The sequence below is a fragment of the Elephas maximus genome, chromosome 6 (assembly GCF_024166365.1).
Source record: "Elephas maximus indicus isolate mEleMax1 chromosome 6, mEleMax1 primary haplotype, whole genome shotgun sequence".
NCBI classification, from domain to species: domain Eukaryota; kingdom Metazoa; phylum Chordata; class Mammalia; order Proboscidea; family Elephantidae; genus Elephas; species Elephas maximus.
Genome location: NC_064824.1, coordinates 30,535,194 through 30,562,203, shown reverse-complemented (window position 1 = coordinate 30,562,203; position 27,010 = coordinate 30,535,194). Strand labels below are relative to the sequence as shown.

General features: G+C 38.6%; 1 protein-coding gene across 4 annotated transcripts in view; it reads left to right on the top strand.

Moving 5' to 3' along the window:
• ZRANB3 (zinc finger RANBP2-type containing 3) overlaps window positions 1–27,010 on the top strand; it is a 254,774-nt gene that overhangs the window by 68,879 nt on the left and 158,885 nt on the right. For all 4 annotated transcript variants that reach the window (XM_049889231.1, XM_049889233.1, XM_049889232.1 and 1 more), the window contains one exon: window positions 25,294–25,312. In XM_049889231.1, coding sequence (XP_049745188.1) covers window positions 25,294–25,312 — 19 coding nt within the window. The remainder of the gene's footprint in view (window positions 1–25,293; window positions 25,313–27,010) is intronic.

Below are 27,010 nucleotides of genomic sequence, written 5' to 3'. Positions count from 1 at the left end.
CATTGCTAATGCTAGATGGATCTTGGCTGAAAGCAGAGAATACCAGAAAGATGTTTACCTGTGTTTTACTGACTATGCAAAGGCATCCGACTGTATGGATCATAACAAATTATGAATAATACTGTGAAGAATGGGAATTCCAAAACACTTAATTGTGCTCATATGGAACCTATGCGTAGACCAAGAGACAGTCATTCAAACAGAACAAGGGAGTCCTGCGTGATTTAAAGTCAGGAAAGGTGTGTGTCAGGGCTGTATCCTTTCACCATACTTAAGTCGATCTGTATGCCGAGAAAATAATCTGAAAAGCTGGACTATATGAAGGAGAAAGCTGCATCAGGATTAGAGGAAGACTCATTAACAACCTGCAATATGCAGACAACACAACCTTGCTTGCTGAAAGCAAAGATGACTTGAAGCACTTACTGATGAAGATCAAAGACTACAGCTTTCAGTATGCATTACACCTTAAAACAAAAATCCTCACAACTGGACCAACAAGCAGCATCATGATTAATGAAGAAAAAAATTGAAGTTGTCAAGGATTTTATTTTACTTGGATCCACAATCATCGCCCATGGAAGCAGCAGTCAGGAAATCAAACGACACATTGCATTAGGCAAATCTGCTGCAAAAGACTTTTTGAAAGTGTTAAAAAGCAAAGGTGTCACTTTGAGGACTGAGATGTGCCTGACCCAAGCCATGGTGTTTTCAATTGCCTCATGTGCTTTTGAAAGCTAAGTAATGAATAAGGAGGAGTAAAGAAGAGTTGACGTCTTTGAATTACGATGTTGGCAAAGAATATTGAATATACCATAGACTGCCAGAAGAGTGAACAAATCTGTCTTGGAAGAAGTACAGCCTGAATGCTGTAAGGACTTTCTGTGACTACATATATAAAGCATTGTGAAATAGCAATTCTTAGTCAGATCATGAAGAAATTTTTTAAAATCTCACATGCCTTCTCCTACCCTCCGTGTATTTCAGTGTGTTCCCCTTTCTGTTCCAGTGATTGTGTGTAAAGAGAAATGTTACTGAGTGGAGTGAGGTAGCCATGAGAAAGACAAAGGTAGGAAAAGACTTGGGAGCCAGAGTTTAGGCTCTCTTATGTTTGAGATGAATCAACTCAAGATTTGTTACTTGAAATTAAATAAAATTTTAATGGCCACTATCCAATTAGTCCAAGTAAATCAACCTTTAGATTCCTTTTTCTAAGTTGTTTCAGAGTTGGTACTCTAGAAGATTATGTTATCATTCAGAATGGAGCCTGCTAAAGTTGCCTACATTGTTATAAGGTTTGCTTTCAAAACTTCATACCAAGCTACAGTAATGAAGAGTGTGTGGTTTTGGCATAACAATAAATATATAGGCCAATGGAATAGCATCGAAAGCAAGAAATAAACCTGTACATCTGGGGACTAGTTGATTTTGACAAGGGTGCTGAGACAGTTCAATGGGGAACAAATAGTATTTTCATCAAATGATGCTTCCACAACTGATAATCCTCGTGCAAATACTGGAGCTGGACCCCTGCCTCATACTGTTTATAGGAATTAATTCAAAATGGATCTAAAACCTAAATGTAAGAGCTAAAACTATAAAACTCGTAGAAAAATAGTTATAAATCCTTGTAACTTTGGAATAGGCAATGTGACACCTAAAGTACTCAACCAAACAAATATTGGACATCATCAAAATGAAAAAAACCTTTGTGCTTCAAAGGACGCCATAAAGAAACTGAAAAGACAACTCAGAATAGGGGAAAATATTTGTAAATTATGTATTTGTTAAGAGATAGATATCTAAAATATATAAAGAACTCTTATGCTTAACAATAAAAAGACAAATGATCCAATTAAAAAATGGACTGTCTTAATTACCTAGTGCTGCTGTACCAGAAATACCACAAGTGGATGGCTTCAACAAACATTAGTTTATTCTCTCACAGTCTCCTAGGCCAGAAGTCCAACTTCAGGGTATCAGCTCCAGGGAAAGGCTTTCTCTCTGTCAGCTCTGGAGGAAGGTTCTTGTCATCCATCTTCCTCTGGACTAGAAGCTTCTCAGTGCAGGGCCCCTGGATCCAAAAGACACACTTTTCCCCTGGCACTGCTTTCTTCATGGCATGAGGTCCCGTCTCTCCTCCTCCCCACCAACCTGCTTGCTTCTCTGTTTTATATCTCAAAAGAGACACAGCTTAATCTTGTAGATTGGAAACCCTGGTGGCTTAGTGGCTAAGAGCTATAGTTGCTAACCACATGGTTGGCAGTTCAAATCCACCAGGCACTCCTAGGAAACCCTATGGGGCAGTTCTACTCTGTCCTATAGGGTCGCTGTGAGTCGAAATGGACTGGATGGCAGTGGGGTAATGGGTAATCTTGTAGATTGAGTCCTGCCTCATTAACATAACTGCATCTAACCCTACCTCATTAACATCATAGAGGTAGGATTTGCAACACATAGGAAAATCACATCAGATCACAAAATGGTGGACAGCCGCACAATATTGAGAATCATGGCCTAGCCAAGTTGACACACGTTTTGGGGGGACACAATTCAATCGATAACGTGGACGAAGGATTTCAGTAGACATTTCTCCAAAGAATATATACAAATGTCCATAAGCACATCAAAAGATACTCAGCATCTTTAGCCACTAAACCCAACCCATTAGTCACTAGAGAAATGCAAATCCAAACCACAATGAAATACCACTTTACACCCACTTAGATGCCTAGAATGGAAAAAGAAAACAAGTGTTGTCAAGGATATAGAGAAACTGTAACCTTCATACATTGCTGATGGGAATGTAAAATGGTGCAGACACTTTGGAGCATAGTTTGGCAGGTCTTCAAAAAGTTAAACAGAATTACCACATGACCCAGCAAACTCCATTCCTAGGAATATGCCCAAGAAAATTCAAAATGTGTTCACAAAAGCTTTTATACAGTTGTTCATAGCACTATTATTTACAATAGCCCAAAGTGGAAACAACCTAAATGTCCATCACTTGATGAATGGATAAACAAAAGGTAGTATATCCACATCCACAAAGAAGAATGAAGTGCTGATACATGCTATAAACTTGATGAACATTAAAAATATGCTGAGTGACTAAAACCATACATAAAAAGTCACATATGGTTTCATTTATGTGAAATGTACAGAATAGGTAAATTCTTAGAGAAAGCAGGCTAGTGGTTGCCAGGGGCTGGAGGGAGGGGAAATTAGGGAGTAACCACTAATGGATATGGGGTTTCTTTGTAGGGTGACAAAAATATTGTGGAATTAGATAGTAGTGATGGTTGCACAACCTTGTGAATATTCTAAAAACCACTGAATTACTTTAAAAGAGTGAGTTTTATGCTGTGGGAATTACGTCAAATTTTTTTTTAAAAGTATCTATTGATTTCTTTTCCAAATCTGCTCTTCCTGCAGCCTTCTGTATTTCAGAAGTTAGAAACCGTTTGAAGGGTATTCCAAGGTCAGATGTGGCAGATTCTTGAATCATAAGGAGACCCAGAAGCAATCAATACAGTGATAACTTGGGGGTGCTCTAGGAATAACCCACTATGGTTTTAACCTACTTCCAGACTTATCACCCACCCAACAAATCTTTGACCAGGAATCAGTCAAGCAGTGGTCTAAATCCAGATGAATCAATGAGTGTAGCTTCCTGCATCCTTGGATCACTGAGGCAGGGCAGTGCTTTAGGTGACTGGCACTGCCTAGAATGAATGAGAACCCCTTATCCAAAAGATTAACTAGTGACGCAGTCTGCCCAAAAGCACCTCCCTCTTGGCTGGAACTCTTTCTGTAGTTTTAAGAATAAAATAAAAGCAATATGAGAAGGCTCTGATGCTGGATTAAACCGAAAACCAAACCTTTTGCCATCGAGTCAGTTCCAACTCATAGGAACCCTATAGGACAGGGTAGAACTGCCCCATAGAGTTTCCAAGGCTGTAAATCATTGTGGAAGCAGACTGCTGCATCTTTCTCCTGTGGAGCAGCTGGTGGATTCAAACTGCTGACCTTTTGGTTAGCAGACAAGCGCTTAACCACTGCACCACCAGGGCTCCTTGAAGCTTGATTACCTCAGTTTTAAGTATTGGCTCTTCTACTTACTAGCTAGAACCAGTTACTTACCTTCCCTGTGCCTCAGTTTCCTAATCTATGAGAAGAAAAATAATAATAGTTTAATCTACAGGATGTGGAGATTTAAGAGATTTGATGCATGTGAAGTGCTTCAAACAGTGCCTGGCATAAGCATTCTCAGTAAATGATAGTGACTATTGTTATTGTTATCATAGAATAATTTTAATGCAAAAAAACCTGACTTTGGAGTAAGAGATATCTTGGTTTACGTATCAGCCCTATCACTTACCGTGGCCTTATTTGACCTGTGTTAACCTCATTTTTTTTGTTTGTCACCTCTGTGTGGTTTTTATTCTATTGCTTCATGCATGTGGTTGTTCTCATTCGCAGTTCTGTGATGATGACTATGATGACTAAAGGATATTGAATACGTTTCCACGTGCTTGTTAGCCACATGTATCCTTTGTTTCGTGCATTGCCTGCTCAGGCCCTTTGTCTGTTTTTGTTTTTGTCATTATGAGGCTATAACCCTGGGTCAGGCCTCACATTTTCCCTGGAGCTGCAGTCTTCACACCTCCAGTCTGTCTTCCTTTCTGAACTTCTTATAACAGATCTGATCACGTGGAGTCACTGATGAAGTCGTTTAGGCTTCCCCACTCTCTTCTGGACAAAGTTCTAACTCTTTAGTGAGGCTTATGTTGATCTGGCCTGGCCTGCTCCTATTTTCCCCAACCTTCCAGGCACTCTGCACCGGCAACCATTCTCAAACCCTATGCCTGTTCACGGTGGTGAGTTCTTTGTGTGTGTGTTTTATTTATCCATTTTCTTTTCTTTTCTTTGGCATTAAACCCATTGAGTATATTATTAAGTCGTCATGATGACACCATGAGGTAGTGATACCATTTGCCCTTTTTTTTTTTTTAATTTTATTGTACTTTAAGTGAAAGCTTACAAATCAAGTCAGTCTCTCATACAAAAATTTATATACACCTTTCTGTGTACTCCTGGAAACCCTGGTGGCGTAGTGGTTAAGTGCTACAGCTGCTAACGAAAGGGTCGGCAGTTCGAATCCGCCAGGCGCTCCTTGGGAACTCTATGGGGCAGTTCTACTCTGTCCTGTAGGGTCCTAATGACTCGGAATCAACTCGACGGCACTGGGTTTGGTTTGGTTTTTTTATATACTCCTAGTTGCTCTCCCCCTAATGAGACAGCACACTTCTCTCCACCCTCTGTTTCATTGTCCATTCATCCAGCTTCTGTCCCCCTCTGCCTTCTCATCTTCACTCCAGGCAGGAGCTGCCCACATAGTCTCACATGTCTACTTGATCCAAGAAGCCCACTCTTCATCAGTATCATTCTCTGTCTTATAGTCCAGTCCAATCCATGTCTGAAGAATTGGCTTTCAGAAAGGTTCTTGTCTTGGGTTAACAGAAGGTCCGGGGACCATGAGCTCCAGGGTCCTTCTAGTCTCAGTCAGACCATTAAGTCTGGTCTTTTTATGAGAATTTGAGGTCTGCATCTCACCACTCTCCTGCTCCTTCAGGGATTCTCTGTTGTCCACCCTGTCAGGGCAGTCATCGGTTGTAGCCAGGCACCATCCAGTTCTTCTGGTCTCAGGCTGATGTGTTCTCTGATTTATGTGGCCCTTTCTGTCTCTTGGGCTCATAATTACCTTGTGTCTTTGGTGTCCTTCATTCTCCTTTGCTCCAGGTAGGTTGAGACCAATAGATGCTGTTAACCTCATTTTAGGAGCCCCGGTTGCGCAGTGTTTAAAGTGCCTGGCTGCTAACCGAAAGGTCAGCAATTCGAACCCACCAGTTGTTCCACGGGACAAATATGTGGCGGTCAGCTTTCATAATGATTACAGCCTAGGAAATCCTAAGGGGCAGCTCCACTCTGTCCTATAGGGTCTTTACGAGTCAGAATTGACTCGACAGCAATGACTTTGGTTTGGAACCTCATTTTGCTCATCATAAATTGGACAATAATAATAACACCTTGTGGTGCAGTAATTAAGCGTTTGGTTGCTAACCAAAAGGTCAGCAGTTCGAATCCACCAGCAGCTCCTTGGAAACTCTATGGGGCAGTTCTGCTCTGTCCTGTAGGGTTGCTGTGAGTCAGAATCAGCTCAATGGCAGTGGGTTTATTCATTAAGTAATTATGTGGATGAAATGAAATGATACATGTAAAGCACTTGGCACAGTACCTGACACAAATCAAGTGCTCAGTGGTTGCTATTGGTTGCTATTCTGATTTATCTATTGCTGCATAGTAAGTTCCAAAACTTAGTGGTTTAAAACAAGTCATTGTATTATTATCACTCATGGTTCTGGGGGTTGACTGGGCTCAGCTAAGCAATTCTTAGTTGAGGTCTCTTGCAACTATAGTCAGATGTTGGCAGCGGCTGCAACCATCCCCAAGGCTTTCTTACTCATGTCTGACAGTTGATACTGTCTCTTGGCTGGGATTGTTGGCCTCTCTCTCTGCTTCCTCACAGCGTGGTGAGTGAATTCCCAGAGCAAGCATCCCAAGAGGATCGGGCAGAAGCTGTGTTGCCTTTTGTGACTTAGTCTTGGAAGTCAAATAGCTTTAGTTTTGCTGTAGTCGTAGCCAGCAGAATTTCAGGATTAGGGCATACAGACCCCGCCTCTTTATGGGAGGAAAGTCAGTATGACACTGTATAAACAGTGTGTGGAATGGGGATATTGTGCAGCCATTTTTAGAAAATATATTCTGCTACAGGCAGCTAATATTTATGTGCATGTTTACATATATGAAACATTTTAATATAATTTTGGGTCCTCTCCTCCCACAGTTAATTAAGTTTTCCATGAGTTTTTGTCAGCTCTTTTGTCTCTATCCTTAAGTACCTTGTGGCCAGCAAGTGGTGTTGGCATTCTTCTGGCTTCCAGTTGAGACTTAGAAATCATTGGTCATTGGTCCTTCGTCCTAATGGAAACCCATTTTGAAGCTAATGCCATTTATTCTTTCTCATTGTTAATATTTTGAACTTTCTGATCACTCTTATGTGTTCATGGAGGATGTTAGCAATTGGCACAAAGTCATGTTTGTCTCTGTTTCTTGTTTGTGCTTTGCGTATGATTGCTAATGATGTAGATGGTTGTAGTGAGTGTCTTAGTCTTTTATAACCATTGTTCGTCTTAAAACAGCTTTTATTTCTTTCCAAGGAGACTGAACTCCAGATTGATGTGGTTGGAATTTCTTCATGAGGCTCTTTTGAGGTTTTTCATAGTAAACGTGCGGTTTTTCAGAGAAATGTCAACATTTTCTAGATATCATCAGTTAATTTCCAAAAATGATTTTCATCCCAGTTGGTGTATAGCAGAGAGCCCAGGAAATCATTGTTAAAAAGAAAAGCTCCAGTTTCATAATCATAATGTCTGATTCTTATCTGGTCTTATCTGCATGCTTTCCTCCCTTTTTTAATCTTACTCAAGCCCAACAGATCTGGAGATGTGGTCAACAACAAGAGCTCTAAAAAATTAAATATCTTAAAGTTGCACAGCTAGATCCTTTCTGTTTATACTATAGCATGCAGATTTGGTGTGTCAGGTCTGTTTCCTGCCCAGGTGGGCAAATATGTTTTACCTTTGTATAATATTCTGGAGTTTCCAAAAGTGCTTTAACTAAATAAATGGACTTTCTAGTTGAATAAATTTGAGTACAACAAAAAGAACATGATTTCTGGACCAAAAGGGAAGAATAAGTAACCAGTGTCATCTCCCCTCCTTTTTCTCTCAAAATCTCATTAATGTATCATTGAAGGTATAAAACAAAAAAGCTGTAACAGTGAAGAGAGTGGTCATTTATAGATGAGAAGTTTCAACAAATTTCTGGAAGGGTGCTGGAGACTCTGGCTCCCAGTCGCCAAGGGCAAAGCAAGAAAATATAAAAGAAGAGTGCAAAATCTGTCTGTGAATCAGCTGTGCTGATTGGCTAGTTATCTCTGTCTGTATCCCTCGCCCTGGTTTAACAGAGTAATAGGATGTCGTTTTATCCTGACTTAAGGGAGTGATGTTGCTAAAATAACTGAAGTAACTTAAAACCAGGATTGTTAATGTGGGTGTTGGTATCCTAAAGTAAAACCATTCTTAGTCTGGTGTTACAGGTCTCCTAAGACTCACAGCTTTCTACCCTAAAGCAAAGTCTATCAATCTTAAGTCTGAATTTTCATATAGTCAGTCTTCTTATGTAGGGAAAAGGCCAAAAGTGAAACAATTACATACCCAACAGCAGAGGAAACACCACATATTATTTAGAATTATAAGCCTAAGCCTTCATTCTTAATATAAATGAACCATCAGCTATCACTCATGGGAGGGAAGTGAATCACTTGAAAGAGGACTGTCCGCAGGAGAAACAGATTGTTCAGGGAACAGAAAGCAATTCAGAAAAAAATACTATGACGAGCATCGGAGAAAGTTGAGAAAGCATAGCATTTATAAAATGAGAAATGCCTGTGAAAAAGGGACAACCAGAAAAAGCGCTCTTATAAATAAAGTATATAGTTCCTGAAATTTTAAAAAATTAATAAAAGTGAAATATGAAGTTAAGGAACCCAAAAAGACAGTCTTACAGCAAAAAAAAAAGAGGAACAACTCATGACATGAAACATATAGCTAAGAGGAACTGCATAAACAAACATAAAATTAAGTTGAAGGAATTATCAAAGTAATTTTGCAAGAAAAGTTTGCACTCTTTATTTTTCCAGCTCATGCCCTTTATTGCCATCCATCAGGACCTGCTATCCATCCTTTGATCCTGCTACACCTTTTCACTGTTTCTCACTGTTCTAATATCCTTTCATCATACCTAGATTAAACTCCCTTGAATATGCCTTCAATTTTTTTTTTTTTTGTACTCCCCTCTTGTTTTTCTATACTCATCTGACTAGGACAATTCTGGTTAAATCCAGCCATAATCATGTCTGTGCCAGTATCCCCGTGTAACTTGTTGTGACTCTGCCTGGCCATCATACTACTGGGTTTCGTCCTTAAAGATCTTGATTGTATTGATATGTGGTACAGCCTGGGCTTCAAGATTTTGAAAAGACTCCCGGTGATTTTAATACACAACAAAGTTTGAGAACAGCTATGTAGAATGAGGATATTGGTAGTAGTAGCCATCCCTGCTCCTCCCAACTCCTTTCATCTCTACTCTCATTTTCACATTTTGCTAGTAATGCCGTAGTCCATTCTCCTTGGCAGCTGTTTATTTACTTTTTCCACACCCAGCTGATGATCTTTCCAGGGAAATTGAAGCTGTCACAAAAATTGCTGGCAGCTTTCTATATCTACCCATATATCTGCTTCTTTACCCATATTCTGTATCCTCTCTTCTGTTACCCTGGACGAACTGTCCATGCTCCCAACTCATTCCAGTCCTTGCCTCAACCCGTGCCCCAGATTCCATCACCTATTACTGACTCAAGAATGTTGACCCATCAGCTCTGCAACTTCTCTCCCATGTCACATTTCTCCTACTGGATCATTCTCATCAGTGTAGGCATACTGGTATTTTTCCCTCCTTAAAATAAAAACAAAAACCTTACGCACTTTCCCCTCTAACTACCACTACTTTCTCTACTGCAAAACACTATATGATAGTTATCTATACTTGCTGCCTCCAATTTCTCCTCTCCTATAGGTTCACTGGGAACCCTGGTGGCATAGTGGTTGAGAGCTACAGCTGCTAACCAAAAGGTTGGCAGTTCAAATCTACCAGGCGCTCCTTGGAAACTACAGGGCAGTTCTATTCTGTCCTGTAGGGTTGCTACGAGTTGGAATTGACTGGACGGCAATGAGCTTATAGGTTCTCTATGGAGCCTTTGGAAGGTCTATGGGGCAGTTCTTACTCTGTCCTATAGGGTCGCTATGAGTTGGAGTCGACTCGATGGCACTGGGTTTGGTTTGTTTTTTTTTTTATGGAGCCCTGGTGGTGAGTGGTTAACTACTAACCAAAAAGTTGAAAGGCTGGCAGTTCAAATCCACCAGCCGCTTCTTGGAAACCCTATGGGGCAGCTCTACTCAGGCCATTAGGGCTAGTATGAGGTGCAATCAATTTGACGACAATGGGTTAGGTTTTTTTTTTTTGGTTTTGGTTTTTTAATAGGTTCACTATAAGTCAGAATTAAATTGAGGCAACAGGTTTGGTTTATTCTCTTCAAAGAGCCATGGTGGCACAGTGGTTAAGTGCTCCGCTGCTAACCGAAAGGTCAGTGGTTCCAAACTCACCAGCCGTTAGAAAGATGTGGCAGTCTGCTTCCATGAAGATTTACAGCCTTGGAGACCCTGTGAGGCAGTTCTCTTTGTTCTTTGGTCGCTATGAGTCACAATCGACTCGACAGCAATGGGGTTTTATTCTCTCTTCGGTGCATCCTGTTATGAATTGAATTGTGTCCCCCCAAAATATGTGTTGAACTCCTAACTCCTGTGGATATAATCCTGTTAAGAAAAAGAGTTTTCTTGTTACGTTAATGAGGGTATATCAGTGTAGGGTATGTCCTAACCCTGCTCACTTCTGAATGACATAAAGAGCAGCATGAACGCAGACCTACAAGTACAGAGGAAGGTAGATGCCACATGAGGATCACCAAGGAACCAAGGAACTCGGGGCTACAGAACAGAAGCTGAAAGAGAAGGATCTTGCCATAGAGCAGTGCCCTGAAGTTGAACTTCTAGCCTCCTAGACTGTGAGAAATTAAAGTTCTGTTCTTTAAAGCCGCCCACTTGTAGTTTTGTGTTATATCAGCACTAGGAACTAAGACATATTCTTATTGGGTTTTCATCCTAACCACACTGCCAAAATTGCCCTTATCCAGGCTACTAATTATCTCCATATGGCTAAATCCAGTGATCTTTGCTCATTTCTCTTTTTACTTCAACTGTCAGCATCATTTCATACTATTGAATTTTTCATCTTAAAATCTCTTGGCTTTCAGGACATCACACTGTCTTGGTTTTCTTATCTTTCTGATGGCTGCTTTTAAAAAAAAAAACGTCTATTTTGGTATAATTTACATACCAAAAAATTAACAATAAATGTACAGTTTGGTCACTTAGTAAACTTACACAATGGTACAACCATCACTATACCTCACTATTAGAACATTTCCCTCACCTCAGAAAGTTTGCAGTCAGCCCTTGCTCTCATTATCAGAGCCAGGCAACCTTTGATCTGCTTTTTGTGTTTTATACTTTGCTTTTTCTAGAAATGTCATATAAATGAAATCATACACTATGTAGTGTTTTGTGTCTGCTTTCTTTAGCATAATGTTTTCCAGTTTCATCCAAGTTCTTATGTGAATCAGTAGTTTGCTCCTTTTTATCTCTGAGCGGTATTTCATTGTATGGCTATACCACACTTTGGTTATTCATTGACCAGTTGGTAGACAATGTGTTGTTTCCAGTTTGAGACTATTATGAATAATGCTGGTATGAACATTTGAGAACAAGTCTTTCTGTAAACACGTTTTCATTTCTCTTTTATGAATACCTAACAGGGGGCTTACTGAGTTATATGTTTAACTTTTTTAAGAAACAGCTGGATAGTTTTCTAAAGTGGCTATATCATTTTATATTACCGGTGTCAATGTGCGAGAATTCCAGTTTCTCCACATCCTCACCAACACTTAGTATTGTCAGTCTTTTTTATTATAGCCATTCTAATGGGTATGTAGTGATATTTCACTTTAATTTTCATTTCCCTAATAACTAATGACGTTGAGCAACTTTTCTATGTGTGCTTATTTGCCTTTCATATATGTTCTTTGGTGAATTGTCTGTTTAAATCTTTTGCCCATTTTTTACATTGGGTTGTCTTATTAAGTTGAAAGATTCTTTATATTTGTTTAGATTCCTTTATCAAATATAAGATTTGAAAACATATTCTCTTTGTCTGTGGCTTGTCATTTTACTTTCTCACCCCAATACAGCATACCACAAGTGCAGAGACTGAGGGTGGAAGAAATAGAGGTGCCAGCTCCTTTTATGCCCTTGTTTCCCTATGTGCAAGGACTGAAAGGGAAGACTAAACTTTTTTTTTTTAGAATTAGCTTTATATCCAGTGTATGGAAATCTTAATTCTTGTCATAAAATTTTATCAGCTTGAAAAATGTGAAAATGAGAGTAAAGATGACAAAAGTTGGGAGGAAAAGGAATGGCTACCTACTACTAATATCCTCATTTTATATAGCTGTTCTCAAACTTTGTAACATATTAAAATGACCTAGGAGGCTTTCACAATCTCGATGCCCAGGCAGCACTGCATATCAATAAAATCAAAATCTTTGAGGATGAAACCTAGGTATCAGGTCTTTTTTTTAAGTTTGCCAGGTGATTCTAGTGTACAGCCAAATTTAGGAAGCAGTGCTCTAGAGCTCATGGAACTAGAACTAGAAACTTAAATATATTCTGTGAAGTTACAAATGTAACAGATAGTAGAATTATTCATATAATTGTCCTCTTTGGGGAAGAGAAGGAGGCGGTGAGGTAGGAGGGTGCTGGAAGTGAGCCAAATCTTTCTTGGTGGGAAGCCGAATCTTCTTTCATAGTGGGATGTGGTGACAAATCAGGATTCAGCATTTTGTTTCAAAGTTAGTGTATTATTTTATTTTACTTGCAAAGAGGAAACATTCCTTTAGTCATATTCCTCATTTTATGAAACCCGTACAGTCTTTTTATATAGATTGAGTTTTATTAGCACTAGATCAGTGAGGTCGTTGTAAAGAAGTTATCATCAGATTGTTAAAATCAACTTCCTTTGGCAAATATGGTTTACACTTAGTAGTGAATAAGTGTAATAAGCGCCTGAGAGATTCGAACTGCTGACCTTTTGGTTAGCAGCCGTAGCTCTTAACCACTATGCCACCAGGGTTTCCTTATTAGTGAATAGACAATTTTTTTTATAGACAGTTTAACAGAAATGTTGTTTCCTCTGACAGATACTTTAAAGACAAGGTTACATGTCCACAGCCCTTGAAACTATGATAACAAAACTTTCAGTATTTAAAGAAAGTCATTTGCCTTTCTTAGCAAACAACTTAGGCAGAAACTCAACTTTTGGAATACAGGGTGCAAAATAATTAGTGATGTGTTTAAAATTTTGTGGTAATAGCAATATAAATATATCCCACCCTTTTCCTTCTCTGACTCAGCCTTTATCAACCTTGGGTTTGATCAAGCTCTCATTGGGAGCTTTCAAAATCAGTATCCTCTTTTGGAAGATTCTTCATTAAAAGTTGCTAACTGGAGCTGAGTGCTCTGACTTCAGAAATATTTTCCTAGTCATGTCAAAATTAGAGAATTTGAATTTATGATTCTCTGTTTCTGCAGAAATTAATAGATAGTATCTAAAATTGATGAATAATGGAATTGTAAAATAAGTGTATTATTTAAAATCAAGGTTGTCTTTGAGGAGTGATGACTGGGCGTGAGGAGGGCTAAGGGTCGGGACTGTTGCACTTTGTTGTAAACTCTTCTGTACTATTTGTTTTTTAAAAAACTATGGTCAAGAGCTACAGCCATAAAAATATTGATCTCTTACCTTGTGATACAGTAAAACATACAAAAGCCAGAACCTGTGTAAGGAGGAAACCTGTCAGAAAAGGAAACCTCAAATATTTTCCATTAATAGAGAGTGGTAGAAAAGTGGTGACTGCACCCTGTCAAAGGTGGAAGAACTTGTGAGACTGGGAAAAACAAGGCAGTCCCACCAAGTTCCAACTCTCATAGGTTTCACTGTATTATAGTATTTTCTTTACAAGAAGCAAAATTTATAAAAATCAATATTACAGCGTAGTTATTTTATATTTAAAAATAATTCTAAACTTAAAAAAAGATCCTTTTAGGAATTCTCTTAATGAATTTATAGATAAACTTATTACTTAAGTATAACATACATGCAGAAATAGGCCTTCAGCATAAGTAAATAGCTCTATGAATTTCTCACAAAGAGACCACTCCTGTATAACCAGCATTCAGATTAAGAAATGTTATATTGCCAGAACCCAAAAAGCCTAGGGTCTGCTCCCTCCTTCTCCAACCACTATTCTGACTTATATTTTATAATGTTTTTGAACATTGTATAAATGGAATCATACATTGTTATTTGTTTTTGACTTCGTTCACTCAACATTGTGAAGTTTATCTTGCCATGTTATATAGTTGTAGTTTATTCATTCTCACTGCTGTTTAGAATTCTGTTTGAGACTATGCCACGATTTATGTATACATTCTCTTGTTGAGGGACATTTGTTTCTAGTTCTAGTCTATAATTTCTAGCTCTGGTTTACTGCTATAAATATTCTTGTGCATAGAGCTATTTATTTAATAGTGGATTTGCCTAAAATTTAACTTTAGGAGCTATTGCCAGGGGAAACATAATCAGGTATTAAATGATTTTGAAAATAAATACCAAATCAGCTTTTCATTTACACAAATCCACGTGTGGTTTTGATAATGTATATAACTTGTTATTGTTAGGTGCTGTCAAGTTAGTTCTGACTCATAGTTACCCTGTGTGCAACAGAAGGGAACACTGCCTGGTCCTAAGCCATCCTCACAATCACTGCTATGTTGGAGCCTGTTGTTGCAGCCACTGTGTCAGTCCATCTTGTTGGGGGTCTTCCTCTTTTTTGCTGACCCTCTACCAAGCTCATGCCGGTCCCTCCTGATAACATGCCCAAAGTACATGTGATGAAGTCTCGCCGTCTTCACTTGTAAGGAGCGTTCTGGCTGTACTTCTTCAAAGACAGACTTGTTCTTTCTTCTGGCAGTCTATGGTATATTCAGTATTCTTCACCAACACCATAATTCAAACGCATCAGTTCTTCTTTGGTCTTCTTTATTTATCGTCCAGCTTTCACATGTATATGAGGCAATTGAAAATACCATGGCTTGCGTCAGATGCACCTTAGTCCTCAGAGTGACATCTTTGCTTTTTAACACTTTCAAGAGGCCTTTTGCAGCAGATTTGCCCAATGCAATGCACTGCAATACGATTTCTTGACTGCAGCTTCCATGGGTATTGTGAATTCAAGTAAAATGAAATCCTTGACAACTTCAGTAAAATGAAGTATAGTTGATATTAAATGGAAAAACAGGATCGGTGATAGTGAATATATGGGTATGTATAAATTAACCTATATGTCCCCTCAGTTTTTCCAGCAGACTGGGGATATAATCAAAAGGTAAAGATTAACAGGCTTTGATTCTTATGCCGGAGCTGTAAGGCAAGCTCTGCCCCTTTAAATATTCCCTTCTTGCCCTATGTTTTGAGAAGTGCCATTGCACCATTTTGTCTTACGGACTGTGTTCCTGCAATTTGCTCCTGAACTACCCTCCCACGTGCCCATACCCCAGCATTTCAGGATATGCAATCTAATTCTGGCTGTACTCTCTAATCGTAGTTCTCTTCTAATTTACCCCCTTGGCCTTTGCACCATTTGATCTTTTCTTTGTTTACTTACTCATAACCTTCCTATTTCATTTTCTGGACTCTTAATCGACTTCGTTCCCCTTGCCAAAGTATCTTCACAAACTAATAAACAGGCAGAGGACTCACATATGCTTGTCACAGTTTGGGGTTTTCAACATATGTTTCCTCATTGTCAACCCTGACTGAGGTTGCCCTGTATCAGTTTTCCATCCAAAATTGTCTTCACTTGCCAAATTCATGTAGTGTTTTTAGTTTAAGTCTGAGGATTTTTAACTTATACCTAAGGTGAGCCTGTCTTGAATACTCCCTAAAAGGAGAAAGCCCATTGAGTCCAGTCTCTCTGATTTCCTTATGTCAGGGTCTTCTGTCTCAGGGGGTTTACTCATCCACATAGAATGCCCTGTGATCTGCCTCACTTTACCTATCTGCCAAAGTTCCAGAACGGGGTACGCAGCTTAGGCCACCAACTCTGAGCACCTGATAAATATAGTCTCCCAACGGTAAAATATGCAAAGTCCAAAGTCTTCTGTTTCACCCAAGGACTTCTCCTTGGAACAGCAGGGAAATAAACACTTCAGGAAGCACAAAACTATAACGCCAAATAAAAAACTGTGCCATCAAGTCGATTCCAACTCAAGTGACCCTCTAGGATAGAGTAGGGCTGCCCCATAGGGTTTATAAAGAGCGGCTGGTGGATTTGAACTGCTGACCTTTTGGTTAGCAGCTAAGCTTTTTACTACTGTGCCACCAGGGCTCCTAATACCACATAGTCGTGGCTTTTTAGAATCAGGGGAACATCTTCTCCTGGTACACTTGAAACAGTTACATAGAACATTCTTGCCATCCTCTGGATCAGGAATTTGTCCTACTGAGAGCGTAACTCTTCACTTCAAACCCCTCACCTTTTCCTTTGGTCCCTTCTGGCTTTGGTTAGGGCATTTTAGATAAAACTTTTCTACTTTTCAGACATTACTGTTTAAGCTTGCTTAAGCTTGGAGGAGGGGAAGGCATAGCAGAGTAGGTGGTTTGAAGGGTATGATCTGTGTGTTACCACCTGTGAAAATGCCCAGCACCACAGGTGCTAGCTTTATGAGTCCTTAGTATCAGCTATCAGCTGGCTTTGCCTCTGAAAACCACAAGGCCTGCTAAACTTTAGATCCATGCTGTCTTATCTGAAAACCTTTCTTATGAAATCTTCTTTTACCCTAGTTTTTAGATTTAGGTTTTATATCAATTGCTTATCTTGATTTAAAATTTAAAAAGTATATATCATTTTTACAGTTCTTTGAAAGCACTAAAAATTCTCACCATCATAAAATGTTTCATATATTTGAGTAAATGCTTCTTTATATTAAAAATTCCTTTAGAAATATCTGAATTCTTATTTTTCTATTATGGTCTATTTAGGATTGTTTGGACATTTGAAAAAATTCTCAATTGTGTAGTTGAGAGATGATCATATGTGCTAGTTTTGTATCCTTGACTTCCCAATAACTTCATATTTTTGTATTCTAGCAACCTCTTGTTACTTTTTGAAGGCATTATGCTCACTGAAATAGGTCAGACACTAAAGAACAAATATTGTATGATTCCACTTATATGAAATATGTAGAATATGCAAAGCTGTTGAGACAAAAGAAGATTAGTGGTTACCAGGGACTGGAGGGAAGAAAGGATGGGGAGTAGAAAAAAAAATGACAGGCAGATTGGTAAGGAAGAAAGTCAACCTCTGCCAGGTATTTACACAGAGTCACTTTACCTGGAGGCAGGGCTGTTTGGATCGTTTGTGTTGTTATTGAACTGTAAGAGGTATTTATATGTTTTGTGTACACGTCCTTTATCAGCTCTGTGTTCTGAATATATTTTCTACCAGCCTATGGCTTTTCTTCACAATGTCTTTCAAAGAGCAGAAGTTAATTTTGCTGAAGTCCCAATTTGTCAGTATTTCTATAGTTTGTGCTTTTTGTGTCCTAGCTAAAAAAAAAAAAAAAAAAAGCCTAACCAAAGTTACGAAGATTTTTTTGTTTTCTTCCGGAAGTTTTGTAGTTTTCTCTCTTGCATATACATCTATAGCCTTGATGATGCAGTGGTTAAAGCAATCGACTGCTAACCAAAAGGTCAGAGGTTCAAAACCACCAGAAGATCCACAGGCGACAGATGTGGCAATCTGCTTCCATAGATATTTATAGCCTTGGAAACCCTATGGGGTTGCTATGAGTCAATTAACTCAACAGCAGTGAGTGTGGTTTTGGGGTTTGGCATAGGTCTATGTCCATTTTAACTTAATTTTGCTAAACCTAAAAACCAGGCCATAAAGGGATTAGTGAAGAAAAGCTTAGTGTCCTATATTCCAAGGACAGGCTCAATTTCTAATAAAACTGTTTTACTTATCCCTTCATCTAGGTATCCATTCAACATTTAAGAATCAGCAATGCACATATCTTTATTAATGAAGCAATTTTAATACTGTAAATCATTTTTGTTGTTAGGTGCTGTCAAGTCATTTTTGACTCAGCAGTCACGGGTACCAGTAGAAGTGCCCTGCCTCATAGGGTTTTCTTGCCTGTAATCTTGAAGGAAGCAGGTTGCTAGGTCCTTCTTCTGTGGAGCTGCTGGGTGGGTTCAAATTACCACCCTTTTGGCTAGCAGCCAAATGCTTAACTCTTTGCACCACCAGGACTCCTTCAAATAATTTTTACTACTTACAAATTTGCTTCAGACCAGATCAAGCAGAACTCTGACGTACTCTTTAGTTCCTTTTTTACATATGAACTATATTTTTCTATTCAATTTGTATATATTCTAATATATATTAGTGTCTAATTAAGCCCTAAAAATTGTTCACTAATTACTGTGGGAATAGTCAACTTTTTTTGACCTGCAGCAGTTGTATAAATAAGAATAAATAATTGTGTAGAAGCTAATGTGAAATAATGGGTCAGTGGGAATTATTATACATCCTGAAAAAAATAATAATTCTCTCCAAACAGCTGGCATGCACTTCTTTTTAAACATCTAAGAAAATAAAGGGACTATTTCCTGTTTTTTCTTTGTTGGTAAAAGTTATACAGCAGTTTAGTACTAATTAAGTCAGACTACTGAAACATAATATTTTCGAGATACTATCAAACATTAAAATTTTTTTAAAACTTCATGAATAGATAAAGCAATTCTTTAAGAAAGATAATTTTTGTTATACACAAAGGATTTATCTCTTTTGTTGTTGTTGTTAGGTGCCGTTGAGTCTGTTCCGACTCATAGTGACCCTGTGCCCAACAGAATGAAACACTGCCCGGTCCTGCGCCATCCTCACAGTCCTTATGCTTGAGCTCATTGTTGCAGACACTGTGTCAGTTCACCTCGTTGAGGGTCTTCCTCTTTTCCGCTGACCCTGTACTCTCCCAAGCATGATGTCTTTCTCCAGGGACTGATCCCACTTGACGATGTGTCCAAAGTGTGTAAGACACAGTCTCTGCATCTTTGCCTCTAAGGAGCATTCTGGCCGCATTTCTTCCAAGACAGATTTGTTTGTTCTTTTGGCAGTCCATGGTATATTCAATATTATTCGCCAACACCACAATTTAAAGGCGTCAACTCTTCTTTGGTCTTCCTTATTCATTGTCCAGCTTTCACATGCATGTGATGTGATTGGAAATACCATGGCTTGGGTCAGGTGCACCTTAGTCTTCAGGGTGACATCTTTGCTCTTCAACACTTTGAAGAGGTCCTTTGCAGCAGATTTGCCCAATGCAATGCGACTTTTGATTTCTTGACTGCTGCTTCTATGGCTGTTGATTGTGGATCCAAGTAAAATGAAATCCTTGGCAACTTCAGTCTTTTCTCCATTTATCATGATGTTGCTCGTTGGCCCAATTGTGAGGATTTTTGTTTTCTTTCTGTTGAGGTGTAATCCATACTGAAGGCTGTGGTCTTTGATCTTCATTAGTAAGTGCTTGAAGTCCTCTTCACTTTCAGCAAGCAAGATTGTGTCATCTGCATAACACAGGTTGTTAATGAGTCTTCCTCCAATCCTGATGCCCCGTTCTTCTTCATATAGTCCAGCTTCTCGTATTATTTGTTCAGCATACAGATTAAATAGGTATGGTGAAAGAATACAACCCTGACGCACACCTTTCCTGACTTTAAACCAATCAGTATCCCCTTGTTCGGTCCGAACAACTGCCTCTTAATCTATGTAAAGGTTCCTCATGAGCACAATTAAGTGTTCTGGAATTCCCATTCTTCGCAGTGTTATCCATAGTTTGTAATGATCCACACAGTCGAATGCCTTTGCATAGTCAGTAAAACACAGGTAAACATCCTTCTGGTATTCTCTGCTTTCAGCCAGGATCCGTCTGACATCAGCAATGATATCCTTGGTTCCATGTCCTCTTCTGAAACTGGACTGAATTTCTGGCAGTTCCCTGTAGATATACTGCTGAATTTATCTCTTATGTACCTTGAAATTATTACTGGCTTTTATGTCCTGGCTGTACGTGACTGGTGTTTCATAATGGGCAAAAAGAACTAAAACAAAAGAAAATATAAAATGTTAGTTTAACTTGTTCTTCACAGTTAAAACATGTGCAGCACATTCTGGTTGCCCAGTTTAGACTTACTCCTCTTCCTGCCCTATTAACAGACTGTATTTCTTTGGGTATGTATACCTTCCATGTGCTTCTGAACATTGGTGGTTAAGGATATGATGTCTAGAGCTGCCAAGGATGGCAGAGTAGAAAGGTAACTATCAGATGGTCACTGAACTAGCCAACCATGGAACCAACTCACTCCTGGATTTCTTGTTAGGTGATTTATTAATTTCATTTAGTGATTTAGCCACTCTGGGTTTCTGTTCTTGGCAATCCAAAGTATCCTAACAGAAAGAATGTTTATAAAAGTAATTTTTTAAGTCAGTCATATTCTCTTCAGTATGTAACGACTACCTTTGAAGCTGTGTTTCTCGGTAAGTCTCCTGTATCTTTTGTCAGTATTTATTCACTGACAGTGAACATGGTTATTTGGTGTCTGTTGAACAGCACTTATCATCACTATCATAACAACAGTAAATTTTTTCCTTTTCTTACTTTTCATGATTTATAATTCTATTTTGTGTCTTTTTTGGACTTTCAACAGTACTGGGAAAGGTGTAAATCATATATTATTATTTGTGACACACACACACACAAAAAGGGGTGCCATTAAGTTGATTCCAACTCATAGTGACCCTATAGGACAGAATAGAAGCCTGTAGGGTTTCCAAGGAGCGGCTGGTGGACTTGAACTGCCAGCATTTTTTTCAGCAGCCGAACACTTAACCACTGCACCACCAGGATTCCCATAATTTTGTATATACTGAGGATATTTCTGGAAGGCTACACGAGAAATTGGTAACTTTGTTGCCTCCCAGGGCCAGCTTCTGGGGATACCCTTGAGGAGCAGGGATTAGAGAGATACTTTCCAACTTTCTACTTATTGAGTCATGAGCGTGTATTACCAATTCAAAAAATAAATACAATTAAAGCTAAAAAATAAAACAAAGACCTTTTTACCATGTTGAACTTTTACACTTATGGGGAAGGTGTTTTTAAGACATTGCTGTGGCTGGAAAAGATGTTGTGACTTGGTCTATTGAGCACATGAACCCAGGTCTCTGTAGTTTTTCTGTAAAGGGGAATGGGTGAAGCTTATGAATTAGTATTAATTAAGTTATTGTTAGTGAAAAATGTCATATTAAAGAATAGGTTGTGGGTGATTCCTATTAATGGACAGATTACATACGACTATCCAGAAAGCCAGTATTCTCCCTGACGTAAGAGCCCACTTCTGTAGTTGAAATATGCATTGTAATTGATCAAACAGATCATGGAGTCCCTAAGTGGTACAAACAGAAAGACTGGCAGTTCTAGTTTACCCAGAGGCACCTGAGAAGAAAGGCCTGGCTGGCAATTTACTTCCCAAAAAATCAGCTATGACATATCCAATAAAAGTCGAATCTACAAGATACCACAAAACCTCAACAACAAAAAGACACATAACCCAATTAAAAAATGAGCAAAGGATATGAACAGGTATTTCACCAAAGAAGACATTCAGGTGGCTAACAGATAACATGAGGAAATGCTCACGATCACACAAATCAAAACTACAATGAGATACCATCTCACCACAACAAGGCTAGTGTTAATCCAAAGAACACAAGATAATAAATGTTGGAGAGGTTGTGGAGAGACTGGAACATTTATATACTCCTGGTAGGAATGTAAAATGGTACAACCACTCTGGAAATCAATTTGGCACTTCCTTAAAAAGCTAGGAATAGAAGTACCATTTGATCCAGCAATCTCACTCCTTGGAATATATTCTAGAGAAATAAGAACCATCACACAAATAGATAAATGCACACCCATGTTCATTACAGCACTGTTCACAATGGTAGAAAGATGGAAACAGCCTAGGTGCCCATGAACAGATGAATGGATAAACAAACTATGGTATATTCACACAGTGGAATACTATGCAACGATAAAAAACAATGATCAATCCATGAAACATCTTAACAACATGGATGAATCTGGAAGGCATTATGCTGAGTGAAATTAGTCAGTTGAAAAAGGACAAATATTGTATGAGACACTATTGTAAGAACTCAAGAAAAGGTTTAAACATAGAAGAAAGCATTCTTTGATGGTTACGAGGGTGGGGAGGGAGGGAGAGGGAAATTCATGAACTAGATAGTAGACAGGAATTATCTTAGGTGAAGGGAAGGACAACACATAATACAGGGGAAGTCACTACAACTGGTCTAAACCAAAAGTTAAGAAGTTTCCTGAACACAACCAAATACTTCCAGAGACAGAGCAGCAGCTGCGGCATGGGGACCATGGTTTAGGGGGGCATCCAGGTCAATTGGCATAACAAAGTTTATTAAGAAAATGTTGTGCATCCCACTTTGGTGAGTGGTGTCTGGGGTCTTAAAAGCTTGCGAGCAGCCGTATAAGATGCATCAGTTGGTCCCAACCCACCTGGAGCAGAGGAGCGTGAAGAACACCAAAGACACAAGGAAAGCATTAGCACAAGAGATAAAAAGAGCCACATAAACCAGAGACTCGATCAGGCTGAGACCAGAAAAACTAGATGGTGCCTGGCTATGACCAAAGACCGCCCTGACAGGGAACACAACAGAGCACCCCTAACGGAACAGGAGGAAAGTGTGGTGCAGAGCTCAAATTCACGTAAAAAGATCAGACTTAATGATCTGATACTAGAGGAACCCCAGAGGGCATGGCCTCCAGACTCTCTGTTAACCCAGAACTAAAACCATTTCCATAGCCAACTGTTCAGACAAAGATTAGACTGGACTATAAAATACAAAATAATACTCTTAAAGAGTGTGCTTCTTAGTTCAATTAAGTACACAAGACTAAATAAATGGGCAGCTCCTTTCTGCAGGCAGGATGAGAAGGCAAAAATGGATAGGAGCTGGTTGAATGGACAGGGGAAACCCAGGGTGGAAAGGGGAAGCATGCTGTCACGTTATAGGGATTGCAACTAGGATCACATGACAATATGGGTATAAATTTTTGTATGAGAAATTAAAAAAAAAAATTCTGTGGAGCATAGTTCTACTCTGATGCACATGGAGTCGCCACGAGTTGAGGTCGACTCAACAGCAGCTAATACTGGTTGGTTTTCAGGTACCAAGGCCTGAATCCTGTAGTTATGATTCAAAGCAAAATAAAAACATTTACCATGTATCCGTGCACCTCATAAAATTCTCAATCTAATCAAAATATTCTCCCGGAGAGTTTTGCTGCCTTCTTTTTACAGTTGTGATTTATTTAAAAGAGATAATGGATGTTTTTGGTATAAAGGTGGTTTTTTAATGTAAAGAAATTTGAGAAAAGCTTCCGGTTAAATAGAGATCGTTCTGTTCTGTGGGTCTCAGAATAGAAACTTAGATGATGTGTAAAATGATTCTCAGAAAAATGTAATGCTATTCAGTTTTCTATTTTCTGTCCGTATCAGAAATTGGATTAAAAATAGCAAACACTGAGCATGTGCATCCAAAGATATGGCTGCTGCAAACCCTAAAATACGTATGTCTCGTTATTTTAAGTGGATGATTAATGTAAGGAGCCTCTAGGTTTTGGAAACAACTCAGCAAAATGAAAAGTTGCTTTCTGATGTCTGCAGCCAACCTGCATAAATTACAATTCAGGCAATTAACAATGAATTTGGAACAAAGAATATTATTTATTTTTTTGTGACTAGGGAAAACTGAGCTGCTTGTAAAATTCAGATAGACTTGTATGGCCATTGGCACTCCAAACTAGGTTTGGCAAATACAGTGGCTCATCTTTAATGAAGAAAGTTTTCTTTTTAACTCTGCATTAAAATCCCTGTAACTGATATTTTTGCCATTTCCCAGTGCGGAGGAAGGGGACTATGTTTATCTCCTGTGAGTGTAACTATAATTATGGGCAGCTTTTTTCCTTTATAAAGTAGACTTCAGTTTCAATCGAATATGGTTGTAAAATTTCTATAAAGTAAGAAATTGTATGAGCAGTATTTTCCCTTTTCAAATGATAGTAGCACATCAGCCATCTCTTTAATGTTTTTTTCTCACTGTGGACCCCTTCCCTGCTATTCAGGTTTCCAACATGTTCTATAGGTACTGCTGTAGTTTTCCTCTTTTCTTTGCTGCTGGAATCTCTTTCTGCATATTCTGTATGTGTCGCCTCCATTTTTCACCACCTTGTTTGCCTAATGCTTACAAGTGACCTGCTAATAACAGCATGGTAGCCTTGTAGCCCTTATCTTCTGCAACATCTCTGTGGCATTTGACCCTGTTAATCCACATACCAAATCCTATTGACTCTACTTTCAAAATACATCCCTTATGTGACCATTTCTCTCTCCTTCCACCTCTACCGCTAATCCTTGCCTCTGGCCTAGTCTACTGCATTTACCTCCTGTCTAATCTCTATGCTTCTGCTCTTGCTCTGAGCAATTTATTCTCCATAAGCCAGAGTAACTTTTTAAAAAGGTAAAATGTTACTTTTTTTAAAGGACTCCAAGAAAATCCAAAATCCCTGCCATTGCTTGTAAGGCTCACTATGATTAGAGCCCTAGCTGTCTTCTGACCTTAAGGTTTAAGGATGATGGAAGAAGTCATTGGTGCGGTCAGTTGCCATTTTGCGCACATTTTTTTAAGTGTCACTGTATGGAACCCCTATGGGGCAGTTCTACTCTGTCCTATAGGGTCGCTATGAGTCAGACTCGATGGTGACGAGTTTGGTTTTGGTATGGAGCCCCGGTGGCACAGTGATTAAGCACCTGGCTGCTAACCAAAAGGCTGGCGGTTCAAATCTACCTGCCGCTTACTTGGAAACCCTACGGGACAATTCTCCTCTGTCCAGTAGGGTCGCCATGAGTTAGAACTGAACTTGACAGCCATGGGTTTGGTTTGGTTTGGTTTTGTAGCTGCCCTCATTGGTGGGCAATGAGGAATAGTACCTCTGAAACTCTAAACGCTCCTACATAGCCGTATGCCGTTGGCAGCTGGAAAGAAGTATAAAATTTGCATGGGTCATGTTCTCATGCACACTTAAAAACACCTCTCTGTGGCTTAGTACTTTAGCATTTGTAAACTATTTTGTGGTGAGCTACTTAATCAGAACTTTAAAAATGATTGACTTCTGATCATTAAGAAACTAATTTGGTTTTTATTTTTATTTTTTCCAGGTGCATGGTGGCTGATGAAGTAAGTGTTCTCATGATTTTTTGTCTTTTAAGAAATTCCACAACCAGCTTTGAATGTCTCCTCCTTTCCATACATCATTCTCTCTCTTTCTATATACGCCTATATATGGAAAAAGGTGACGGGAAGTAGAGTTGGGGAGATGGGGGCAAAGAATGAATGAGTTTGCATGCGTGGAACGTATGTTAACATTAGTGATCCAGATTTTTATATTGTTGATCTACGCTGCATGAATGTGTTTTGAAATGTAGCCCCCAACAAAGTTGAGGTCTTTTTTTTCCTTTTATATCTGTTGTATTACTTCTTGCTTAAAAGGTTAACAGGTAAACTTTTAAGTATTTCTTTAAAGGTTATTTTTTATTTTCTATGAAACATAGACATTCAAAGCATAGTAATAAAGGGTGTATTATTATCATGAATGATTTCATGCATTTAAGTGGCGTGTTCTTCTGTATATCCATATTCATGTTTTCTCAGTGAAATGGAGGTTCTTATGTGAACTGTGATAATGTTTACAGATGTTCTAAGTGTAAATCAAATTTTAATTTCTAATGTCCATTGGAGAAATACTTATGTTTCTCATGAATCCTAGAAGAATAATAGCAAAACACACAGTTCAGAATATATTAGAAATGGAGAAAATGGAAACTGAATTTAAAAAAAAATACAAGGGGCGTCATAAAATAATCTCCCAATGAACATTTAGTAACATATAGACACCTGGCAATGGCTCACCTCCACAGTCTCTTCTTTAGGAAAAGAAATGAAATGCATATAAAAGAATGCTAGGCAAAAAAGATTGAGATAGGATTTCTTTGTTCAAGCTTATTAATTAAACTAAGTTTGTAGTTTGAACTCTTCAGGCGTATAAAGACCTTCAACAGTGTAATTGGACACACATTTGAGAAACAACTACAGAAGATTCTCTCTTTGGAAAAGAGTTCCAAAAGGCTGTTCATAAATGTATTAATTTGAGAGTCCATAATGACTGAAAGAGGCCTATGTTTTTAGTCCCTGAATTATGTTTTCACCAAATAGAAATGTAAACTCATCATTCAAAACCTCAAAACTAGATATAGATAGCCATTTCTTCTCACACATATAAGTGGATTCTTTTTATGTTATATATTTGATGTTTGTGACATATAATCAGTAATTTTTTTTTTTAAATGAACCAGTTACATAGAAAATATATTGAAAAAGGTAATACAATCCTGAATGATCTCACAAGCAAATCCTGGGGAAAGTCTTAGCAACTATGGTGGGGAATTGCTACCTTGCTCCTCATTTTGATGTCTTAGAGATTTGAATAGACCCTAAATCTGTGGACTCATCCATGCACTACGATAAAAATTTGATCAATGCCTTAACCCTTCTTAACTTTTATGTTCTCCAACAAACCACTGCCTTTTCCTTAGTTAACTGTAGACTAAGGTATCTAAAACTCATGGTGAACCCTTAGCCAGCAAGTTCTTCTTTTTCATTTATATCAATTGTTTTTCCTCATCTCTCATTTTCAGTTGAATCCACTCACTGGCAACTTGTTTGGTTGTTTTGGTTTATTTGCAGTTACATAGCACTTTTCACCTCTTGAGTGATTTGTTTTCTTCCTTCAGAATCTTTCTTATTTTAGAAGGAGCCATTTAACATTTCTTTAATACTTTTCATCCCCTCCCCCTTTTTTTTTAATTTTCTCTTTTC